Here is a 22,787-nt window from a genome sequence, read left to right as displayed (position 1 = left end):
GCAATCATTTTCTGGGGAATAACTGATCATTATCTGACAGAATTGCAGGGGTGCCAATAGACCCTACCCACGTGACGTCACAACTCCGCTCTCCTGAATGGTACCGCCCAATTGTCCGTCAAAACATAGTGTTCACCTGTTACGGCTACGTACATTCCTCCTATTTACGGCGTGTTTTTCTGCTCCTTAACATTAATAATCAAAATGGTGAAGGCGTGTGTGGCTGTTGGTTGCACTAACAGAGAAGATGGAAGGAGAGACTTGAAGTTTTACCGTATTCCGAGGGATCCAAAGAGGAGAGCGAAATGGACGGCTGCAATTCGACGTGAAAACTGGGCACCAAAAAATCACCACAGACTATGTAGTAGTCATTTTATATCCGGTAAGATGCATTTAAGATATACTTAGAGGGTTTTGGGCTGACAAATAACCACAATTAAGATCATTGCTAGGCTAATCGCCGACAACATACACGTATGTATGTAGTGAGAGTGCTATCGCTAAACCATATAAACATAAAAAGCCCTAACTGCATTGACAAATGACATGAAATAAATTAGACTTGACAGTGGATGTTAGCGAGAATAAAATATTTTGAATTGAAAATTTCGTAACTCACCTTTCCAAGCACAAGATAGATTCCTGCCGAATTTTCGTGGACGAGGACCTGTTTCACCCAACCAGCAACGAAGTATTTATAAGCCTCCAAGCTCTTGACGTTTTTCAAATTTTCGTGAGAATAGGCTGATTTTGTGTGGACAAGATAGTTGTAAATATCAGCGTAGCAGATGTCAGGCAGACAGGGCGAAGACAGTGGGTCGAAAAACATCGATTTGGGCATCAAATATGGATCTGGCGACTGTATAGAACGAAGCTTTTCCACATAACGCCTTTTATGCAACACATCCAGTGAGTTTACGGCATCCGAAAGCACCGGGTCTTCCATGAAATGCATTTTAAATTCCTCGATCAATTGAAACCAATGCTAATACAGAGACAAAATGACGGACAAGGGGGCGGAACCATACAACGAGCACGTGGTTTTGTGACGTCGGTGGGTAGGGTCTATACTTTTGGCCAGCACTGTATGGAGGTAGATTTGTGTCTTTATTATTCAATCAAAAAAATAGTTGCTTCGATCAAATAAAAAGTTGCTTCAATCAAAATATATACTTTCAATCGAAGAAAACGTCACTTCAATCAAAAAAAATGTGTTTGAATGCAAAAATAAATTTGAAACTCAAAAAAATATATTTGAAAACTATTTTTCTTTGATTGAATTTTATTTTTTTGATCAAAGTCAAGTTTTTTTTAATTGAAACACCATTTTTGATTGAAGTCATGTAATTTTCCGTTTGGACCACATTTTGGCTAGGACATTTGTGTATTTATTATTCAATCAAAAAATAAATTGCTTCAAACAAAAAAATATATATTTTCAAAAGAAAAATCACTTCAATCAATTTTTTTTTTTTTAAATCAATCGTAGAAAAAAAGGTTTGAATGTGAAAAAATATTTGAGACTCAGAAATTCGCATTTGAACACTTTATTTTTCATTCAAACTGTTTTCTTTAATTGAAGCAATCCTTTTTGTGTTTGAGCCATATTAGGGGTAGGACATTTGTGTCAAAATCATTCAATCGCAATAAAAGTTGCTTTAATCAAAAAACTATTTTTAATCAAAGAAAAAAATCATTTGCAAAAACTTTTTTTTTTTTTAAATATATTTTTTATTTGAAATATATATATATTTTTATTGAAGTGTCACTTTTTCTGAAAACCAAAAAGTTTTAAACTCTTTTTTTTTTTCCAAAGTGGAAAAGGTTGTTGAACACACTTTTTTTTTTTGAAGTGGAAAAAATTTTGAAGGCACTTTTTTTCGATTGAATCATTTTGACACAAAGATTCTCCTTCAACGCTAGTTCCGGTGTGTTTGATTGGCAGGTAGCTACGCCAATGACATAAAAGTATGAAGCAAGCATAATGGCCATCAGGGCTCCATCCAGCCATCGGAGTCTGTTGGAGTCTAAGCCGAATATACGTATAGACCCTACCCACGTGACGTCACAACTCCGCTCTCCTGACTGGTGCCGCCCACTTGTCCGGCAACACATCGTGTTGACCTGTTACGGCTACGTACATTCCTCCTATTTACGACGTGTTTTTCTGCTCGTTAACATTAATAATCAAAATGGTGAAGGCGTGTGTGGCGGTCGGTTGCAATAACAGAGAACAGATAACAGAGACTTGAAGTTCTACCGGATTCCGAGAGACACGGAGAGGAGAGAGCGAGATGGGCTGCTGCAATTCGACGAGAAAACTGGGCTCCAAACGATTACCACAGATTATGTAGTAGTCATTTTATATCTGGTAAGATGCATTTAATATATATTTAGAGGGTTTTGGGCTGACAACCACAATTAAGATCATTGCTAGGCTAATCGCCGACAACATACACGTATGTATGTAGTGAGTGCTATCGCTAAACCATATAAACATTAAAAGCCCTAGCTCCATTGACAAATGACATGAAATACATTAGACTTGACAGTGGATGTTAGCAAGAACAAAAGATTTTGAATTGAAAATTTCGTAACTCACCTTCCGAGCACAAGATTCCTGCCGAATTTTCGTGTACGAGGACCTGTTTCACCCAACCAGCAATGTAGCATTTATAAGCCTCCAAGCTCTTAAAGTTTTTCAAACTTTCGTGAGAATAGGCTGATTTTGTGTGGACAAGATAGTTGTAAATATCAGGGTCAGGCAGAGACGGTGAAGGCAGCCAGTCAAAAATCATCGATTTAGGCATCAAATATGGATCTGGCGACTGTATAGAACGAAGCTTTTCCACATAACGCCTTTTATGCAACACATCCAGTGAGTTTACGGCATCCGAAAGCACCGGGTCTTCCATGAAATGCATTTTAAATTCCTCGATCAATTGAAACCAATGCTAATACAGAGACAAAATGATGGACAAGTGGGCGGAACCATACAGCGAGCACGTGGTTTTATGACGTCGGTGGGTAGGCTCTATAGGGTACCGGTACGGGTGTGTGACATCGGCATTTCACCGGAGTACGGTGCCCTGTTGCTTAATGTGATTTAACACGGGGAACTTCACCCGCTGCCCTGACGTGACGGTTGGCAATTGGTTCCAACCGGAGTGTCCGCGACGCGCCGGTACGGGAGTGGTCGGCGACTGGCCCGACACTAGCCTGCCCAGTAAGCGAGTGGACTACCGGCGAGTCGCCGGCGTCCACGCCGGCAGCCCCATCGCTTCAGCTTTGAATGAGTACCGTGTCATTCGCGGGGCGTCCACTCGACAGCCGGCCTCCGCGCCTGGGGGGTGATATCGGGGTCCGACCAGTGTGCCACGACAGGGCACCGTACCGTTGCAGGTACTCCGGTGAAATGCCGATGTCACACGCCCGTACCGGTGCCCTATATTCGGCTTAGACTCCAACAGACTCCGATGGCTGGATGGAGCCCTGGTGGCCATTATGCTTGCTTCATACTTTTATGTCATTGGCGTAGCTACCTGCCAATCAAACACACCGGAACTAGCGTTGAAGGAGAATCTTTGTGTCAAAATGATTCAATCGAAAAAAAGTGCCTTCAAAACTTTTTCCACTTCAAAAAAAAAAGTGTGTTCAAAACTTTTTCCACTTTGAAAAAAAAAAAGAGTTTAAAACTTTTTGCTTTTCAAAAAAAGTGACACTTCAATAAAAAAATATATATATTTCAAATAAAAAATATATTAAAAAAAAAAAGTTTTTGCAAATGATTTTTTTCTTTGATTAAAAACAGTTTTTTGATTAAAGCAACTTTTATTGCGATTGAATGATTTTGACACAAATGTCCTACCCCTAATATGGCTCAAACACAAAAAGGATTGCTTCAATTAAAGAAAACAGTTTGAATGAAAAATAAAGTGTTCAAATGCGAATTTCTGAGTCTCAAATATTTTTTCACATTCAAACCTTTTTTTCTACGATTGATTAAAAAAAAAAAATTGATTGAAGTGATTTTTCTTTTGAAAATATATTTTTTTGTTTGAAGCAATTTATTTTTTGATTGAATAATAAAGACACAAATGTCCTAGCCAAAATGTGGTCCAAACGGAAAATTACATGACTTCAATCAAAAATGGTGTTTCAATTAAAAAAAACTTGACTTTGATCAAAAAAATAAAATTCAATCAAAGAAAAATAGTTTTCAAATATATTTTTTTGAGTTTCAAATTCATTTTTGCATTCAAACACATTTTTTTTGATTGAAGTGACGTTTTCTTCGATTGAAAGTATATATTTTGATTGAAGCAACTTTTTATTTGATCGAAGCAACTTTTTTTTGATTGAATAATAAAGACACAAATCTACCTCCATAGCACTGTAGCGATATGCAACATAATTGCATTGTTATCCATTAAAATGATTAAAAGCAAAAAACATCGCTTGTACAAAAAGAGCAACCGTTTAATTGACCGAAAAAGTATTGATAAATCTAAATTGTGTTGGCTGATACATTGAATATGGAGTACAGTAATTGGCCGAAAGAAATGCTGAGCAAAACATGTGAGATCAGTCTGACATCTCAGCTGTGTTGCCACATTATGTATTACTAAATCGATTTTTACTCTTCTTCTAAAATTGGAGTTTTCCTCAGCTCATACACGTGGTCAGGGTACGCAAGCCAGGTCACGGCACTAGTTTTTTGAGTTGATAACTGGTTACAACAAACCGTCGATGGGCGCATGCGCGCACAGTGTATATCCTTCCGCATAAAAAATTGCATTATATAATGGAATCAACAATATAATTAAATCATATAGTTAAAAAAAAAAAAGAAATATTGCATAAATTTACACCATGACATTTTGTATACGTCTGGTAAAGAATAATTAATGTCTAGGTTTAAGCGGAAATGCGCTACTTTGCACGGGACAACCTTTTCCGCTCCTCTTTTCAGCTTCCCGTGCAACATGGTGAGTTTTCCACAACGGGAGTCGTTCGGCAAAAACGAAATAAACCCAATTGTTCACAAAAGAGTGACTCGACGTTGGTCATCCGTAGTTGATAAAATCACAAAAAATCCGCCACATCGTAGTATATTATCGTTATTGTCCACTGAAGTGTTTTAAAATATGCCCGGGCCTAAATGCTAGCGGTTAGCGGGCTAGCATCGCCGTGCATGTGTTCCTAATGCAGATAGTTGGCCGTAGCTGACTCTGATTTGATTAAGCTTACAAGACGAATTTTAATTTACGTATCATGACTGTCGCTATTAAAACAGAAATATGGCTCAATGATACCTCGTATAATTTTTGCGGCAATTCTATAAACTACAATTTTAGCACATTGAGATTAAACAGCAAGAGTGACGTCATAGCGACAAAATATGTCCTGGTAAATAAAACTTAGGAGTTGGTGTGTTCGTACAGTACATATTTAAATGTATACTATAAGAAAATCTAGATCATGTCTGAGCCACTTAATGAGTATTGAAGTTACATATCAAAATAAAACTAAATGTATTGTCCTTTGGATTTCAGACTAAGAAGAGAAGGAATAACGGTCGTGCCAAGAAGGGCCGTGGGCACGTGCAGCCCATCCGTTGTACCAACTGTGCTCGCTGCGTCCCCAAGGACAAGGCCATCAAGAAGTTTGTCATCAGGAACATTGTGGAGGCTGCAGCTGTGAGAGACATCTCTGAGGCTAGTGTCTTTGACTGTAAGTACATTTTCCTATCCCTATCACTAATAGCGATACATGTGGCACTGCTATAATGTATCTGCACCCATCTCTCTTTGCAGCATATGTTCTGCCCAAGCTCTATGTGAAGCTGCACTACTGTGTCAGCTGCGCCATCCACAGCAAAGTGGTGAGGAACCGCTCCTGTGAGGCCCGGAAAGACCGCACCCCACCACCTAGATTCAGGCCCAATGTGAGTAACTCTTGTCAAAGGACTGCTTTTAATGCTTTGCAAACACCTTAATTTTTTATGTTCTTTCATAGGCTGGTGCACCAAGAGCTCCTGCAAAACCCATGTAATCAAATGCTTCACATCTAAGGAATAAAGTCTTCACAAATGTTTCAAGTTGTTGATCGAATGAATTCATGACGCAGAAGTTAATAGGTGATTTTTTTATTTGGAGTAAAGCCTTACAGTACAAAACTTAGAGTAATTAGGATCCAAGTACTGAAATGCATAACTGTCTGTTACATTTAAGAATTTGCATTAATTAAAAGTGATACCAGGTCATTTACAGGCTGTGAGGATTACAAAAACCCAAGGGATTAAAACTTTTAACAAGTAGAGAGTGTCCGTAAAGTCTGGCTACATGGTAAAATGAGTAACTGTTAAATTGTAAAATTGAATATTTTCAACATGTTTTCCAACATTTTCAATGCATAATTTAATGTGCTTTGCAAAATTCAGATAAAACTCAAAATGTGATGTGCTCAAGACTTTGCAGACACCCTTGTGGGGCTGATAACTGGTAGGACATGCATCAAGGAGGATAGGTGCTATCCAATAGCTCATTTAAATGATCTTTTATAAATGGTAATCGACAAAGCCAGCAAAGGTTTAATGTCTGCAGGGAGTTTTCTTTGGCTCGTAGCAGCAGCATTATATCCTATGGGCATCTGGGTTTAAAAGGTGGGAATCTTCTAGCAAGGGGAAAGCTGGTGGTGAGCAGGTCACGAAGCTGGACTGCAAGCACAAGGTGAATAGTTGCAAACACTATAATGAAGGCACAATATCTACTAGATACAGGAAGCACACCAGCACATCTTTAACACGTAGGCCCCTTCCAGTAGTTACCACAGCAAGTATTAAGCAGAGAACACATTTCTTGGTAAAATCGTCTGATCACTAGGTAAATAAAGCTAGACATGAAAATGATAATAGTGAAGCTTTGTTTGCCTTCCATTTGGAATTGATCTGGAATCTTTGCACTTGTTCATTCACATCTAGGTTTATACAGACAACTTCATATTGTCCACATGTAACAAGCATAAAGCTCAACTGATTTACAATATTTAAAGCTGGTAAAAACTTCTCGTAGTCATGTCTTGTTCAACATAGCAGGTAGCATAGAGTACTTTTCACAATAAAATGGCAAAATGTCCACTTCACTTGGAATCAAAACGAAAAAAAAATTCCCACCATTTTGGGCATTAATCAGTAAATTCACTTTTACAAAGGTTAAGAAAATACACACGAACATGTAAGTCTATTTACAAAAAATGATGATTGTGAGGTTTGAATTGGTTCATTTCTTGCAATTGCTGCTGGACTGTCATTTCTTGGCTGGATATATTTGTGCTTAATATTTTGCAAGGACTAGCTTGAGAGGTGCAAAAACAGTCATAATAATAAACCTTCGCTTGTTCTGGCATACCCTTCAAAATTGACGTCATGTTACCGTAAAAACTTTGAAGAGGGACAACACCCTTCTAAAAATGAAAACAAAACTTGTCCGTGACCTCTCCAATTTCAGATTTAATCTTTTAACTGGGATTTTTTTTTCACCTTTTAGAGATCTATAAGAATCCTGTCTACGTGTATTTTGACACAACTTATGATCTTAAATTCTTTGGTAACTGACATAAATTTATTTTTGAGATGATTGTTAGTTCATAGCTTTAGCTCTTAGCATTGAATTCTAATTACGATAAGGGAAGGCACAATACAAACATAGCAGCAGAGTTGCAACTGAATTTCTGATTTCACAGATTTCACTAATTAGGATCATAAAGACCCACCACCCTCAGCGGCAGTGACATTTTTCCTCATTTTATTTTTATTCTGTAAAACAGTTTAATCAGGATATTCTGGCAAATATCAGTGCAACATAAGCAGTCATAGAACAAATCATTGAAAACACACGAAAACACAAGTCAAGTCGTCCAAGTAAAGGCCTTCATTGCACACAACACTTTCTAGCTAACTCCAAAAAATTGAAGGGCATCTCAAATACGTACTCACTTCTATCACACCACCACTTGATACAAAACAAAAAGTGCATTCATAATTCACAGACATCTTTTTTAAACGAGTCTCATGGACTTTGACCTGGCTCTGGAATTTGGTCTGCACTCAGAACAAGGACTAAGAGCTTGATAGTGAATGTTAATATGAGGTTCTAAGGGCCATTTCTTTTAAAGAGGAAAATGTCTTCACATTTTACCTTTTAGGATGAATCAGTTAAAGTGCTCAAGAGGTTTCAGGTCAGATTGGTCAACCACAGTATGTGCATCAGGCGGGAATCCTGAATTTGGGCGCAAGGCACATGTGTGGATGGGAAAGTGCGTGTAAAAGACATTTTCAAAGTGCATTATGATGGATAATATGTTTCCTTTGTGCTGTGCAGACCAAACCGAGCCAGGCAGAGCTCGTCTGAACTTTTCCTCAATCCAGGATGTGCTCACCGCGTACACTGTGCGAAGAAAACTCATAGCGGTCTTGGCTCCTGTGGCCACAGATGTTACACTCGAAAGGCTGGCGAAATCCGTGGCAACCCATGTGGATGGTAAACATGACGTGGTCCAAAAAGAGCACGCGGCAGTGGTCGCAGCGGAAGTGGCGCACTGTTCGCCCCTCGCCGTCCACCACTCGCAGAGTCTCCCTCGAGGTGGACGAGGGGGCCGTAGGTGAACTGGGCGTCGGGGCAGGGCCAGATGGAGGGGGCGCGTGGTGACCTCCATCCTCTCTTTTCACCTCCCTGTCTTTGGTGTTGCCAGGGCTATGTGTGTCCCAAATCTTATAGTGCGGAGGAGGACCCGCATTGTGGAGATGATGCCCATTGTTCTTGTGCAGGGTCGGACCAAGAGCTGTGCTGTTGCAAGGCTCATCAGGCATGCTTTCTGTGTCCGTAGAGTCCTGGCAACCGTTGCTGGGGGAGGTTGCTTGACTTCTACCCACGGGCAAATCTTCATGGCCCTCCGCCACCTCCCTTCTCCCCACTCCTACGGCCCCGTGACTCGCTACCGGGCAGTCTAGCCTCAGGCTAAGCGCGCCCGACGCGTAAGTGGCACTGTGCATGGATCGAAGTTCGGATAAACATGAAGGATGAGTGGTGGGGAGATGGAGAGGCTGCAGTGTGTCTGCCATCCCCCCACTTCCCCCACTGCCAGCTACCCCAGCAAGTTCTCCTCCAGGAACATGTAGAGCTTCCAAGTCTCCAGGATGCGTGTCTCCATCTTTATCCAAATCAGCATCAAGCTCATAAGGTGCATTTCCACGATGTATGTGCTTCTGTCCTGCAATGTTAAGAGTCAATCGTATTACCCTGGAACATGTGAATCTGCAGTGTCACAAAAAATGACTTCAGGCATAAGTCAGGGACATTTGGCTTATATGTGAAATTTTAGGATGAGCCCGAAATGTCATTTTTGACCTCTAACCCAAGTTTATACCTCGTGTTTCTGAGATTTGGGGAAAAAAAAAAAAAAATAATAATAACAATTTGCCAAGGTATTCCATCATCTGCGTGACCTACTGTATAACTTGCTTAAATATCGCAAAAATATTTTCAGGAGTGAAATAAACAGAGATAATATGGTTGCACAACTGTTCAAAATTAAATAATCACATTCAAAGGCGTGTTAAACAGAAGTCAGCCCATGGCTGCAACCATTTTTTGATTATAATTTTTAATATATAATTTTTTATAGTAATAACAATAACCGTATAATAAAACTTTTTAAATGATCTACGTGTCATTTTTATACCACCAAATCTGCTATTTGAATAGTAAAAAGCATGAGTCAAATCTGTAGTTTTGTTTGATAAATTTGTTTTCACATTAATGCATGAACACATAGCAGCCGTTTTCTCAAACCTCACTAAACCGAAGTGAAATGCTAACCTGCAAATTTCTGTGGCATGGATCTTTTGCGCTTGGTGACGCTGCCGGCGAGCCGATCAATAAACGCCATCTTGTCTGAGGAGGCATGAAGTGGGGAGTCTGGTATGTACTCCATCTCCCTCATCTCCTCTCCTACAGAGCACAGAATGAATACTTGCCTTGGTCAAAGATTTGAAATAGTCCAGCTAAATTAAGCATATCCAAAAAATTACAATGTTGCACTGTAATAAAAAATGTTAATGTACAGTCACCTCCAAAATTATTGGAACAGCAAGTTACATTCCTTTGTTTTGGTTGTATACTGAAGGCATTAAGCTTTCAGATATAACAAATGACAAATTTTCAAAGTGTCCTTTCCTTGGTTTTGAAGCTACCCACTTTTCAAGAGAGCAAAAGTATTGCGACAGACAATATTCCTTAATTTAATGCGAATAACATTTAAAATTTGGTGGCATACCTGCGACCTTGCATTTGTCCAAAGTAGACAAGTGCTGATTACCGGTTTCAAGGTATACCGTGATATGGAAATGTCCCGGTTTCAAAACCACAAGAAAATTCAGTCATACCGTCCCTAAGTTATTAGCTATTTTTTATGTCCCAAAAATGCGGAGAGAAATCCCTCTCTTGCAGCTGCAAGGCTCAATCCTCCCCCACTGGTTGTTGCTCAGTGTCAGTGAGTCTGCTGTGCTACACGATGGCTGGAGGAGGTGAAACTCCAGAACTTTTTCCCTCCATCAAAGAAACCGAAATCACTGGTATGGGAATACCTTCGGCTACAGAAAGGGGCTTAGGGGAGGAGGGCCAACCGACATGTAAAACCTGTTTGCGGAGGGTGGCTGCTGGGGAGTAAATACCTCCAATATGATTTTGCATTTTTACAAAATTAAAGGTTAGTAGACACTATCATGAATGTTTCCCACCAGTTACGAGAGTTAACTTCAGCATGTTTAGTGTGTCCAGTGGTGATAAAACGTGTTTTTTTCTGTCTGGCAACTGTCTGTGTTGAAAAAGAGAGTGTGTGTATAATGCAAACATTATACGAGTCATACACACATGCTTTTTATCGAAAATAATTCAATTATTTTTGTTCTGATGGTAAAAATGTTGAGCTGTGGCTGTGGTTTTATGCTCAACTAAAGGACTGCATTTATCTTAATACAGTTTTAAATAATTCAGTTATATTTTGTTATTTCAACATTATACTTATGTTCCAATTTGCTAATGTTTTGAAAAATAAAAATCATGTTCAACAGATTTTTTTTTTTTTTTTTTTAAACCCAGATATCTCAAAGTAACACATTTTAAAGCTTTATTTGCAATATCGTGATACTGTGAAATTTTGCTTGAGGTGATTGAACTGTTAGAATCTTATACCGGCACATTCCTAGTCCAAAGTTCCGTTTGCAATTTACCAGACGCCATATAAGGGAACATAGGCAATGTGGAAAACGTTGCTCTGGTCAGATGAGACTAAAATTGAACTTTTTGGCCTGAATGCATCATCTGGCTCACAGGGCAGGCACTACCGTAACATGATTTGCAGTCAGCTTCAATGACCATCAAGTGCTATAACCCGTTTTTAAAGTATCTTCACGGCCGACAAGATCCTAATAGATAATTGATTAATCCATGGCTGGTAAAACGGTATCACCCGATTTGTATGACGACTATACCGTCGCACAGTGTCAGCACCAGTGTTGTTTTAGTCAACAATGACGATAACGAAAATATTTCATCGACAAACATTTTTTTCATGACGATGACGAGCAAAAAACATGGCTTGGGAGACTGGAACATAACGAGACAAATCCTAGTTTTCGTCTGACAAGATGAAAATGCGACATTGTTTCTGTCATATGTTCACACTTTTTTTTTTTTAACATTCAGTTCACGGTTTCTAGGTAAGTTCAATTGAAAATAATGTACTGCTTTTCCTGTTGAGTGTGTATTATCATCACAAAGTTGGCATTGTCCTTGTAGACACCACAATATGTGCCCGTTTGTCTATATTCATTTTAAGTTGTTGGAAACATTCATTTATTTTTGGACTAGAACTTTGAAGTTGAATTTTACAGACAAAAAAATGTTGAGTAACTTTCGACTAATACTAGACAAAATTTGTATGAGATTTCGTCGAATAAAACTACACAAAGACGAAAACATTTTGAAATTACTAAAATATGACTAAAAATAATAAGTATTTTTGTCCAAAAGACAGAATATGACAAAAACTAAAAGGGCTGCCAAAAACAACACTGTTTAGCACCAATAGTGGTAGAAATTGTGCATCGCTAACATCTATTGAGCAGAGGTTGCGCTAGACTTTTTCGTTGTCCGTCATTTTGACCGACAGGGTCATAAAAATCCGGTCATAATCTATTTTTACTTGTCACTTAAATTTTTAAAATGTTAATAATGACATATTCAATAGTATTTAGTTTTCATTCATCTTTAATTAATATTCTGTCCGAACAAGCTTAACAGAGAATCCACACCACACCATCACACATCAAGCAGCTGTGCGTTATTAGCGCCTAGCTTGCCTTGAACACGGCTTTTTAGGAAGGGTCGGACTTGACAAGTCATAAAAAAAAAAAAGGGTATGAGGATAAGCCTGAGAATGATTGTTTTTTTCTCTGCTCCATATCAGCAATATTTCAACATTGCTTACACGGCCGAGAGTCGGGGCAAACTGCTCGTATGTGTGTGTGACATGCACGAACAGTGCATGCATGCTATCGATCCATATACTTTGAATATAAAGCTGTACAGGGATTATTTATGCCTGTTATTTGTGTCCTCTTTTTAATAAGCAAAATATGATATCCCTGGAATGACGGATGACAGCCAGCATGTGTGATTGTATGGTCATTTGTTTTGATGCTTCTGCGCATGCGGGTCGTCTTGCTCAGCGCATGTCGGACTGCGAATTAGTGCGCAGATATGACAAAAAATCGGATTCGTGCATTAAGACCTGTAGTATGAACGTAGCCATAGGCTTGTTGCTGTTAAAAAGAGGACACAAATAACAGGTGTATATAATCCCCGTTTAGGCTTATATTGAAAGTATATGGATCGATAGCATGCACGCACTGTTCGTGCATGTCACACACACATACGGGCAGTTTGCCCCGACTCTCGGCCGTGTAAGCAATGTTGAAATATTGCTTATATGGAGCAGAGAGAAAACCAATCATTCTCAGGCTTATCCTCAAACCTATTTTTATTTTTTTATGACTGTTGTCAAGTCCGACCCTTCCTAAAAAGCCGTGTTCAAGGCAAGCTAGGCGCTAATAACGCACTGCTGCATCGCTACCGTAGCTACCGTACCGTCTCTCGCTTTTTGATGATGTAATTGCTGCATTAAATCCGATTTGCGGGACTGGACAGTACAGACCGCCGCGACAGTCTGGAAAAATGTGGCCCAGATAGGATTTAGACCACATACGAAAGTGACCCAGATCGGATTTGAAAGGGTCCCGTTCTATGCGACTTGTCACGTTCAGACCGTCAAGTCAATGCCTCACTCGAGTCGGAAAAACACGAAAAAATCGGATTCGTGCATTAAGACCTGTAGTATGAACGTAGCCTTAGTTCGGACGCTCAGTTGCCTTGACATTTTTTCCGAGTAAGGCCAACGACGTCATGCATCAAGAGAGACAATAGCTAATTAATATGCTCACTCGCCACCCTGTGGTCTGGGGTGTGAATTGCAACCTGTCAAAATGACGGATGGACTTCAGTTTTTTCCGTCACCGTTTTAAAAAAACGGTCAACGACGGAAAATATTCGGTTAACGCGACCCCTGCTATTGAGACACATATGTAATAGCGTATTCCCAAATTATTGTATCATCTGCATGACCTACTGTATATCTTGTTAAAATATTGCAAAAACATTTTCAAGAGGGCACGTAGTTACACAAATGTTCAAAATTAATTGTAAATTAATAGTATTGTAATTTGGATGATCTATGCTCACCTAGATGCTGAGCACTACTCGGCCGCTTTGACTCCACGCTCTGTAAGTAGTTGTAGCAGCGTTCGAGGTGCTCCTCCAAGGTGCTCTGTTGCTTATAACTGCGACCACAGTAGCTGCACTTATATGGCTTCCCAACAGTTGGAGAGGATACTGTTGCCAAAGTGGAAGTAAGAGTTACTTTTGTCACATGGAGGTACAGACACTTTTTTGTCTAAATATACCCTACCAGCATGAGTGCGAAGATGGCCAGTAAGTGCATCTCTTCTTCTGCAGGCATAGTTGCACAAAGGACATTTAAAGGGCTTCTCACCAGAGTGCAGCTTGATATGACGTAGAAGGTTTCCTTTTTGAGTGAAGGAGGCACCACACTGATTACACTGGAATGGCCGCTCACCTGTACAGAGATTTGATTGTGGGGAAATAGAAAGGAATTACTGTTATTGCCTTCAACATGACTTTAATATTAGGACTAGGGATGTCCTCCATCCGATCACTTGATCAGACATCGGGCCAATTGTGCCATTTTCAGAGGATGGGAAACGGGTGAAAAGGATCAGGGTTTTATTTTTTTATTTTTTTATGGCCTGAAAAGTAACAAAAGAATCCAGAAAGGCAATGGCATTGCCAAACGATACAAAAATATATACGTTTTGTACTCCGCAATACGTACAGTATTGCGGGGTATAAAACGTAACATGGTCAGATCTTTTTTAATTAATTCAACAAAACTTTTTTCGGTAATGGATTGGGACTCTGTATCGGCAGATTCTCAAAATCAGGTGACTCGGACTCAGGTGCAAAAATATGCGATCGGGACATCCCAAATTATACCTCGCTATCCAGGACAACAACTTGCCCAGAGTCCAGACCCCACCAAGACCAAGACTTCCTGAGTCGAGACTCAGACAATACCAAAGCCTTCATAATTTGGTCTCAAGACCGGTCTTTAGAGTAATAACATTACCTCAAGGTATCCCACGGGACAGATTCTGGATGAGGTGCATCTCAATTTGAAGGTGATTAAAAAAACAAAGGTAGCATACAGTGGAAGCCTAGATGTGAGGTCCCTATGAAGCCGTGCAATTCAGATGCTAACCAAAATTCTTGAGTAAAAACATGCACAGTAGCCTAAAATTTATAGGCGCAAACAGAACATTAAGCAACACACACTGTAAAACGATTTGTAAATATTCCCATTTCAGACTTGTCTCGCCAAAACCTTTGGTGCAAGATGAAGCGTAAAATACGACGACGGAGACCCCAGACTGTTGAACATCTGAAACTGCACATCAAGCAAGAAAAGGAAAGAATTTCACCTACAAAGCTTCAACAATTATCGTCTTTAGTCCCGAACTGTTAATTGAATGTTGCTAACTCATTCAGTCCCAGCCATTTTTCACAAGAAATCACCTTATTTCAAGTGCAACCGAATATTGTGTTCTATGGTTACATTAACACAGAATTTATAGATTAGATTCCCATCTTTCATCATTTAAAAAAAAAAAAAAAAAAAGGGCTTTCTACTCCTTTACATTTTTTTTTTACTTACAACCAGTTTAACATCCTAAACAGTAGAGGTGTGCAAAATTTCCGATTCCTAGATTATTCGCGATTCGGCCGTGGAAGATTCGAGAACGATTCACAAACATCCAAATTCCGATTATTGAAATATGCCAAGTAAAGCGGAAGTACAACACACTCAGCGCGCAGCGCGGTCTTCAGGACGGAACGGAGCGGGAGTAGCTAAACATTATGCTTCTCATTAACCGGCCCCTCGGGTAATGCCAACGCTCAACTCACGGCTCTAGCTCAACTCATGCCACGAGATAAAAAAAACACAACAACATACCTGACTGCTGCCGAAAAGCTGCTACAAGTACAGCTAAGCTACATAATGTTACGGTGGATATCATTTATATAGGACTAGATGGATTATAGACTCGGTAGCGCTAGCAGCACATCTGCAAAAAGCTAGATGCGGCGTTAGTAAACGGCCGCCATCTTAAAGCAGTAAACTTCCCTGCAATGCTGTTGTAGCGAACCTTCCAAGCAAACCTAATTAACTTTTTATCTAAAATACTCCTAAATCAGTAAAATATTGACTTGAATCTATCTTTAAAATAGTTCTAAAACTTTCACACGTCAAAAGTAGACAAAAGGGAAATTATGGAATAACGGGAGCAATTTTAACAACTTTAACGGTTGATTCACAACATTAAATGAATTGAATGTAGTTTATAGCTGCTGATACAGAATGGGGACTGGAGTTTTTTTATTTAATGTTATTTTTGTATATTTGTTTACTGCTATATGTTAACTTGATACTGAAATAGTAGTTTGGTTTAGCCTGAGAGTATTTTTGAACAATTTTGGAACTAATGTACAAAACTTTATTTTAAAAAAAAAAAATAAATTAAAAAAAAAGGAGGGGGGTGCATCAATAATCGTTTTATAATCGAATCGGAGCCTCTGAATCGTAATCGTAATCGAATCGTTAGGTGCCCAAAGATTCCCAGCTCTACTAAACAGCATTATTTTTAGATGTCTTTAGTAGTGAATGGTTTATAAGAAAAGGTAATGTAACACAGTGGTAAATATGAACCTGTCCCAGCCCTTTTGGAACGTGTTGCAGCTATAAAATTCTAGGTTAATGCTTATTTGCGAGAAACAATAATCTTTATCTGTTTGAACATTAATTACCTTGTCTTTGATAGCACCATTTGTCAGAGGATAGGAGTTGGTGAAAAAGATCGGGTTTTTAATTAAAATATACAGCTGTGGTCAAAAGGTTACATACACTTGTGAAGAACATAATGTCATGGCTCTCTTGAGTTTCCAGTTATTTCTACAACTCTGATTTTTCTCTGATAAAGTGATTGGAACAGATACTTCTTTGTCACAAAAAACATTCATGAAGTTTGGTTCTTTTATGACTTTATTATGGGTGAACAGAAAAAAGTGATCAAACCTGCTGGGTCAAAAATATACATACAGCAGCGCTAATATTTGGTAACATGTTCCTTGGCCATTTTCACTTCAATTAGGCGCTTTTGGTAGCCATCCACAAGCTTCTGGTTGAATCTTTGACCACTCCTCTTGACAGAATTGGTGCAGTTCAGTTAAATTTGATGGCTTTCTGACATGGACTTGTTTCTTCAGCATTGTCCACAAGTTCTCAATGGGGTTTAAGTCAGGACTTTGAGAAGGCCATTCGAAAACCTTAATTCTAGCCTGATTTAGCCATTCCATTACCACTTTGGATGTGTGTTTGGGGTCATTGTTCTGTTGGAACACCCAACTGCGCCCAAAACCCAATCTTCGGGCTGATGACTTTAGGTTATCTTGAAGAATTTGAAGGTAATCCTCCTTCTTCATTATCCCATTTACTCTCTGTAAAGCACCAGTTCCATTGGCAGCAAAACAGCCCCACAGCATAATACTACCACCACCGTGCTTGACGGTAGGCATGGTGTACTTGGGGTTAAAGGCCTCATCTTTCCTCCAAATATATTGCTGGGCATTGTGGCCAAACAGCTCGATTTTTGTTTCGTCTGACCACAGAACTTTCCTCCAGAAGGTCTTATCTTTGTCCATGTGATCAGCAGCAAACCTCAGTCGAGCATTAAGGTGCCGCTTTTAAAGCAAGGGCTTCCTTCTTGCACGGCAGCCTCTCAGTCCATGGAGATGCAAAACACGCTTGACTGTGGACACTGACACCTGTGTTCCAGCAGCTTCTAATTCTTGGCAGATCTGCTTTTTGGTGATTCTCGGTTGAATCTTCACCCTCCTGACCAATTTTCTCTTAGCAGCAGGTGATAGCTTGCGTTTTCTTCCTGATCGTGGCAGTGACAAAACAGTGCCATGGACTTTATACTTACAAACAATTGTTTGCACTGTTGCTCTTGGGACCTGCAGCTGCTTTGAAATGGCTCCAAGTGACTTTCCTGACTTGTTCAAGTCAATGATTCGCTTTTTCAGATCCATGCTGAGCTCCTTTGACTTTCCCATTGTAGCGTTTGGCGGCGTTTGCATCCAATGAGCCCTATTTAAATGGCCTCAGAGAAGTCAAAATTGCTAATTCGTGTTGCTGTAGGTATAAATGTATGTAAACTTTTGACCACAATTGTATATGTTTTTCTGGTTCATGCTCATACACGACACACCCTTTGACCTGTTCAGCAGTGCAGCCAAACTGTCCAGTGCAGCTTGTGTTTGGTACTTACCGTTAACAATGATAGACAGGTTTGAAGCTTTGATCTTGCCAGAGAAGCTTGGTGGCTTTCTGATCAAAGGCACAAATGTGTCAATCATTGTTAAACTTGCAGCCCAGTCATAAGTGTGCTGTGGCAACTAAGTGAGAGGCTGTTCTCAGCAGCGTGAGCCTCAAAGCATGTGGATTTGTGTGGAGTCACTCAATGAAGCATTTAATGAAGACAAGCCTTTTCCTACATTATTCTTCTTTCAAAATAATTCACATTATGTAGACATGGTGGAAATTAACTTTTTTTTGTATCGGATTGGGACTATATCGTCAGATTCTCAAAATCAGGTAACTTGGAAAAATATGCAATTGGGACATCCCTAGTAATAAGAGCTCTAATATCTCTAACCCTTGCCAAAGATTTCTTTTTCTCACAGAACTTGCAGATGCATGTGTTGACTCACATCCATAAATTTTTTTGAGAAAGACATTTCAAAATTCTGAACTACAGTCTCAAAATCATGAATTTCTAAGTGTATTAAATGTGATACATTTTGCTATTAAGTTAATACTTTTTAGGCAGGTAAAATAATGCCAGTCTTATACTGAAAACCCCTTTTGTTGGTGCACAATTGCTGCTGTGTTGTTTAAACTTCCGGATGTTCTTATTGTGTATTCACACCACCAGAAATAGTGTGGTAATGTAGTCTCACTCGACAAATAAAATAAACCCACTGACAACCTATACGGAGCATAGATTAATATGTAATTCACAAGTATTGGCTACTTGACTTTGACAGAAGCATGAGCAACTACTTTATTTGCAGGCTCCTTGTCATATGTACCAGAAAAACAATGTCAACTGATTTCGCCCATGTTGTGTGTTTCAGAGCGGGAGTTTTAGAATTTGAGCATCCTTAAAGTACTTCTGTTCCTAGGCGAAAATTAAAAAATGAAGAAAGCCAGATATTTTTCGATTGCTGGTGCAAAACTATGAAACAACGTGTCAGTGTACATCTGACAATCACCCTGACTATCTATTTTTAAAACCTGCCTTTTTATTTCTTTGCTTCTAACAAAGCTTTAGTCTGCTTCTTTCTCTGTTCTTTTTTTTTGTTCTTGTTTTTTGTTTTTACTATTAAAATATGTCATTGTTATATAATTATTTTATGTGACATTGTCTTGTGTTCAAATTGTATTTATGTGCAGCAATTAGTTGTTTGTGCCCTACAAAAAAAAAAAAAGTTACACATATGACGCATATCTTTACCTGTGTGGCTGCGTTTGTGAACCATGAGAACATTGGGTCCGATGCAGATCATTCCACAGATATCACACTTAAGCTTTCCATTGGGCAGTCTGATATTGTCATGATTGGCAAGCTCCCTATAACCAGGTGCCTCAGTTCCGTGATCCAGACCTCCTTCCTCAACACGTTCCACTCGCTCATCATCGTTACTAGGACCAGGGTCTTCATCACTGTACAGCTCTACTTTAATGGAATTTGCTACAGGTGTGAAAAAAGATTGGCAGTCACATTTTTTATAGGAAGAAGGAGGTTGGAGTGTCCAATAAATACAGGTACACTGCTGGTGAAAAGTATGGGCACCACTGCAATTCTGTCAGATAATGCTCAAATCCTCCCAGAAAAGGATTGCAATTACAAATGCTTTGGTAGTAATATCTTCATTTATGGTGCTTCCAATGAAAAAACACAAAAGAGAATGGGGAAAAAAAATGAAATCATTATCATTTTACACAAAACTCCAAAAATGGGCCGGACAAAAATATTGGCACCCTTTGAAAAATCATGTGATGCTTCTCTAATTTGTGTAATTAACAGCACCTGTTACTTACCTGTGGCACATATCAGGTGTTGGCAATAACTAAACCACGCTTGCAGCCAGTTAAAATGGATTAAAGTTGACTGAACCTCTGTCCTGAGTCCTTGTATGTATCACACTGAGCATGGAGAAAAGAAATAAGACCAAAGAACTGTCTGAGGACTTGAGAGGCAAAATTTGTGAGGAAGCATGGGCAATCTCAAGGCTGCAAGTCCATCTTCAAAGACCTGAATGTTCCTGTGTCTACCGTGCGCAGTTTCATCAATAAGTGTAATGCCCACTGTGGCTAACCTCCCTAGAGGTGGACGGAAAAGAAAAATTGACGATAGATTTCAACAATAGATTGTGCAGATGGTGGATAAAGAACCTCAACTAACATCCAAACAAGTTGAAGTTGTCTTGCTGTCCGAGGGTACAACAGTGTCAACCCGTAATATCAGTCGGTGTCTGAATGAAAAGGGACTCTATGGTAGGATACGCAGCAGGAAGACCATACTTTTGACACAGAGACATAAAAAAAAATCAGGCTGGAGTTTGCCAAAACTTATCTGAGAAAGCCAAAAACGTTTTGGAAGAATGTTCTGTGGTCAGTTGAGACAAAAGTAGAGCTTTTTGGGAAAAGGCATCAACATAGAGTTTACAGGAAAAAAACGAGGCCTTCAAAGTGAAGAACACGGTCCCCACAGTCAAACATGGCAGAGGTTCCCCGATGCTTTGGGGTTGTTTTGGGGTTGCTTTGCTTCCTCACACTGGACTGCTTGACTGTGTGCATGGTATTATGAAATCTGAAGACTACCAACAAATTTTGCCGCATAATGTAGGGCCAACTGTGAGAAAGCTGGGTCTCCCTCAGAGGTCATCGGTCTTCCCAGCAAGACGATGACCCAAAACACACTTCAAAAAGCACTAGAAAATGGTTTGAGAGAAAGCAGTGGAGACTTCTAAAGTGGCCAGCCAGCATTGAGTCCAGACCTGAATCCCATAGAACTCCTGTTGAGAAATCTGAAAATGGCAGTTTGGAGAAGGCACCCTTCAATTGTCAGAGACTTGGAGCAGTTACCTAAAGAAGAATGGTTTAAAATTCCAGCAGAGCATTGTAAGAAACCCACTGATGGATACCGAAAGCGATTGTTCAAAGATATTTTGTCTGAAGGTTGTGCTACCAAGTTTTCGGCATAGGGTGCCAATACTTTAGTCCAGCCCATTTTTGGAGTTTTGTGTAAAATGATGAGGATTTTTTTCCCACCATTCTCTTTTATGTTTTTCATTGCAAGCAAAATAAACAAAGATATTACTACCAAAGCATTTGTAATTGCAGTCGTTTCTGGGAGAAATTGAGCATTATCTGACAGATTTGCAGGGGTGCCAATCCTTTTGGCCAACAGTGTATAACTTACCACTGAGAGAGCGGTGAGGTGACGGTCCCTTACTGTTTGGGGTGCTTACTGTCGGACCACCGAGGCCCCCTGAAAACTCTCTTTCGGTTGAGGAGTCTCCACTAACTGCAAATACACAAATTGTGATTGAACTCAGATGGTTATTCGTGGTCTGAAATAAAAGAATACCCACATGATCAATAAATACCTGACATGTAAGACTGGCCATTGCAGTCATCAACGTCCATACTAGATTTTGGCCCAAAGCTGAAAAGACCGGTATGTCCACATTAACTCCCTCTGTCATTCAGCAATAACATGATGTTTGGATATAAAATCAAAACGTGCACCTATGAAGTTGGTCTGTGTTTACAGCATGTAAGAAACTTGCTTTGACTGAAAAACATTTTCTTCAACATAAACCTAAGACATTTGACTTGCACAATTAGTTCATTAAAATGTTAAGACAATACCAACGTTAGGGATTGTCTGTCAATATGATTATGGCGGAATTTAAATTCATTGTTTAAGAAATCACTGTAACATTACTTTATTATCAGCTGATGGACTCACTCGAAATTCAGCAAAAACATTGAACACTCATACGCCATCAATTAATCTTCAGTTGAATTTGTAAACTTTGAAAAATTCATTTAGGTCTCGATTCTTAGCGAACTTGACAGTTAAATCACGAGTCGGCCTTGGCAGCTAAAGCTATGCTAAGCTTGCTGTCCCCAAACATGAAGCCGAGGAAGCTAAATACAATACTGCAACAGTGGAAATTTGTGAAACGCGTTCACTCAATAGCACTGATTAAAAATGACGTAGCTGAAGCCACAATGCGGATTTTTGACATGCGTAATAAGTTATCAATCGGACAAAGACTATATTTAGCTCACTACGTGTTAGCCAAAGCGGCCAGTGTTTCACCAATGGTTGCTATGGCACCCACAGCCTGTCTAAATGCTATGACGAACTAGCTCCCGACAAGCTACATCTCAACGAAGCACTGCCCGAGTAAAGTAAAGACGTCCGGCATTGAAATGAATGTCTTGTACGATCGATGTGTGTATTACCTATGCCAGGTAAGGGCGACGAGTGAGGTTATTCGGTTTTTGCATCTGCTTGTTTTGGTTTATGACGACGACATTCCCGGCCAGCAGCACTTCCTCCCACACCAAACGACATCCGATTATAATTTCCAGTACAAGGCTGCACCACCTGAATTTTATTTTGAAAATCAATGCATTTTACTGATATGAATATTCGAATTAATAGCAATTGATTTCGTTGTAAAGATAATTCCAAGAAGAAAAAAGTCCAAAGTAATAATAATAAAGTAAAAATTCCACACTTTTTATGGCAAAATTCATGTTTCCCATATGAAGTTTTATGATTTTCCTTCATTAAGTTTTGTGAAAATTAATCATTTGATCAATTACATTTTTTTGTATTTTTATTTTTCTCCTATTGCAGGGTTCACCAAATCCGGACCTTGATGCCACCC

The 22,787-nt window shown here is 39.4% G+C and overlaps 2 protein-coding genes across 4 annotated transcripts; one reads left to right on the top strand and one right to left on the bottom strand.

Moving 5' to 3' along the window:
• The first annotated feature begins 4,822 nt into the window (after positions 1-4,822).
• LOC130922204 (40S ribosomal protein S26) lies at positions 4,823-6,096 on the top strand. Its single transcript, XM_057846816.1, has 4 exons — positions 4,823-4,988; positions 5,556-5,733; positions 5,817-5,947; positions 6,019-6,096. The coding sequence occupies exons 1-4, from the start codon at positions 4,908-4,910 to the stop codon at positions 6,052-6,054; spliced, it is 426 nt and encodes a 141-aa protein (XP_057702799.1). The 5' UTR covers positions 4,823-4,907; the 3' UTR covers positions 6,055-6,096.
• A 36-nt stretch (positions 6,097-6,132) lies between these two features.
• LOC130922203 (zinc finger protein Eos-like) lies at positions 6,133-22,473 on the bottom strand. 3 transcript variants are annotated; one of them, XM_057846814.1, is made up of 9 exons: positions 22,357-22,452; positions 21,631-21,703; positions 21,489-21,547; positions 21,302-21,406; positions 19,331-19,567; positions 14,086-14,253; positions 13,860-14,009; positions 9,879-10,010; positions 6,133-9,270 (listed from the first exon to the last, which is right to left on the bottom strand). In XM_057846814.1, exons 3-9 carry the CDS (start codon positions 21,526-21,528, stop codon positions 8,420-8,422), a joined length of 1,683 nt encoding a protein of 560 aa, XP_057702797.1. In that variant the 5' UTR covers positions 21,529-21,547; positions 21,631-21,703; positions 22,357-22,452; the 3' UTR covers positions 6,133-8,419. The 3 variants fall into 3 exon arrangements, with proteins under 3 accessions (XP_057702797.1, XP_057702796.1, XP_057702798.1); XM_057846813.1 differs by lacking the exon at positions 21,631-21,703 and having other exon boundaries at positions 22,357-22,473; XM_057846815.1 differs by lacking the exon at positions 21,631-21,703 and having other exon boundaries at positions 21,489-21,580; positions 22,357-22,464.
• Positions 22,474-22,787: the final 314 nt, after the last annotated feature.

Source organism: Corythoichthys intestinalis, chromosome 9 (genome assembly GCF_030265065.1).
Source record: "Corythoichthys intestinalis isolate RoL2023-P3 chromosome 9, ASM3026506v1, whole genome shotgun sequence".
NCBI classification, from domain to species: domain Eukaryota; kingdom Metazoa; phylum Chordata; class Actinopteri; order Syngnathiformes; family Syngnathidae; genus Corythoichthys; species Corythoichthys intestinalis.
This window is presented reverse-complemented; position numbering and strand designations above follow the sequence as displayed.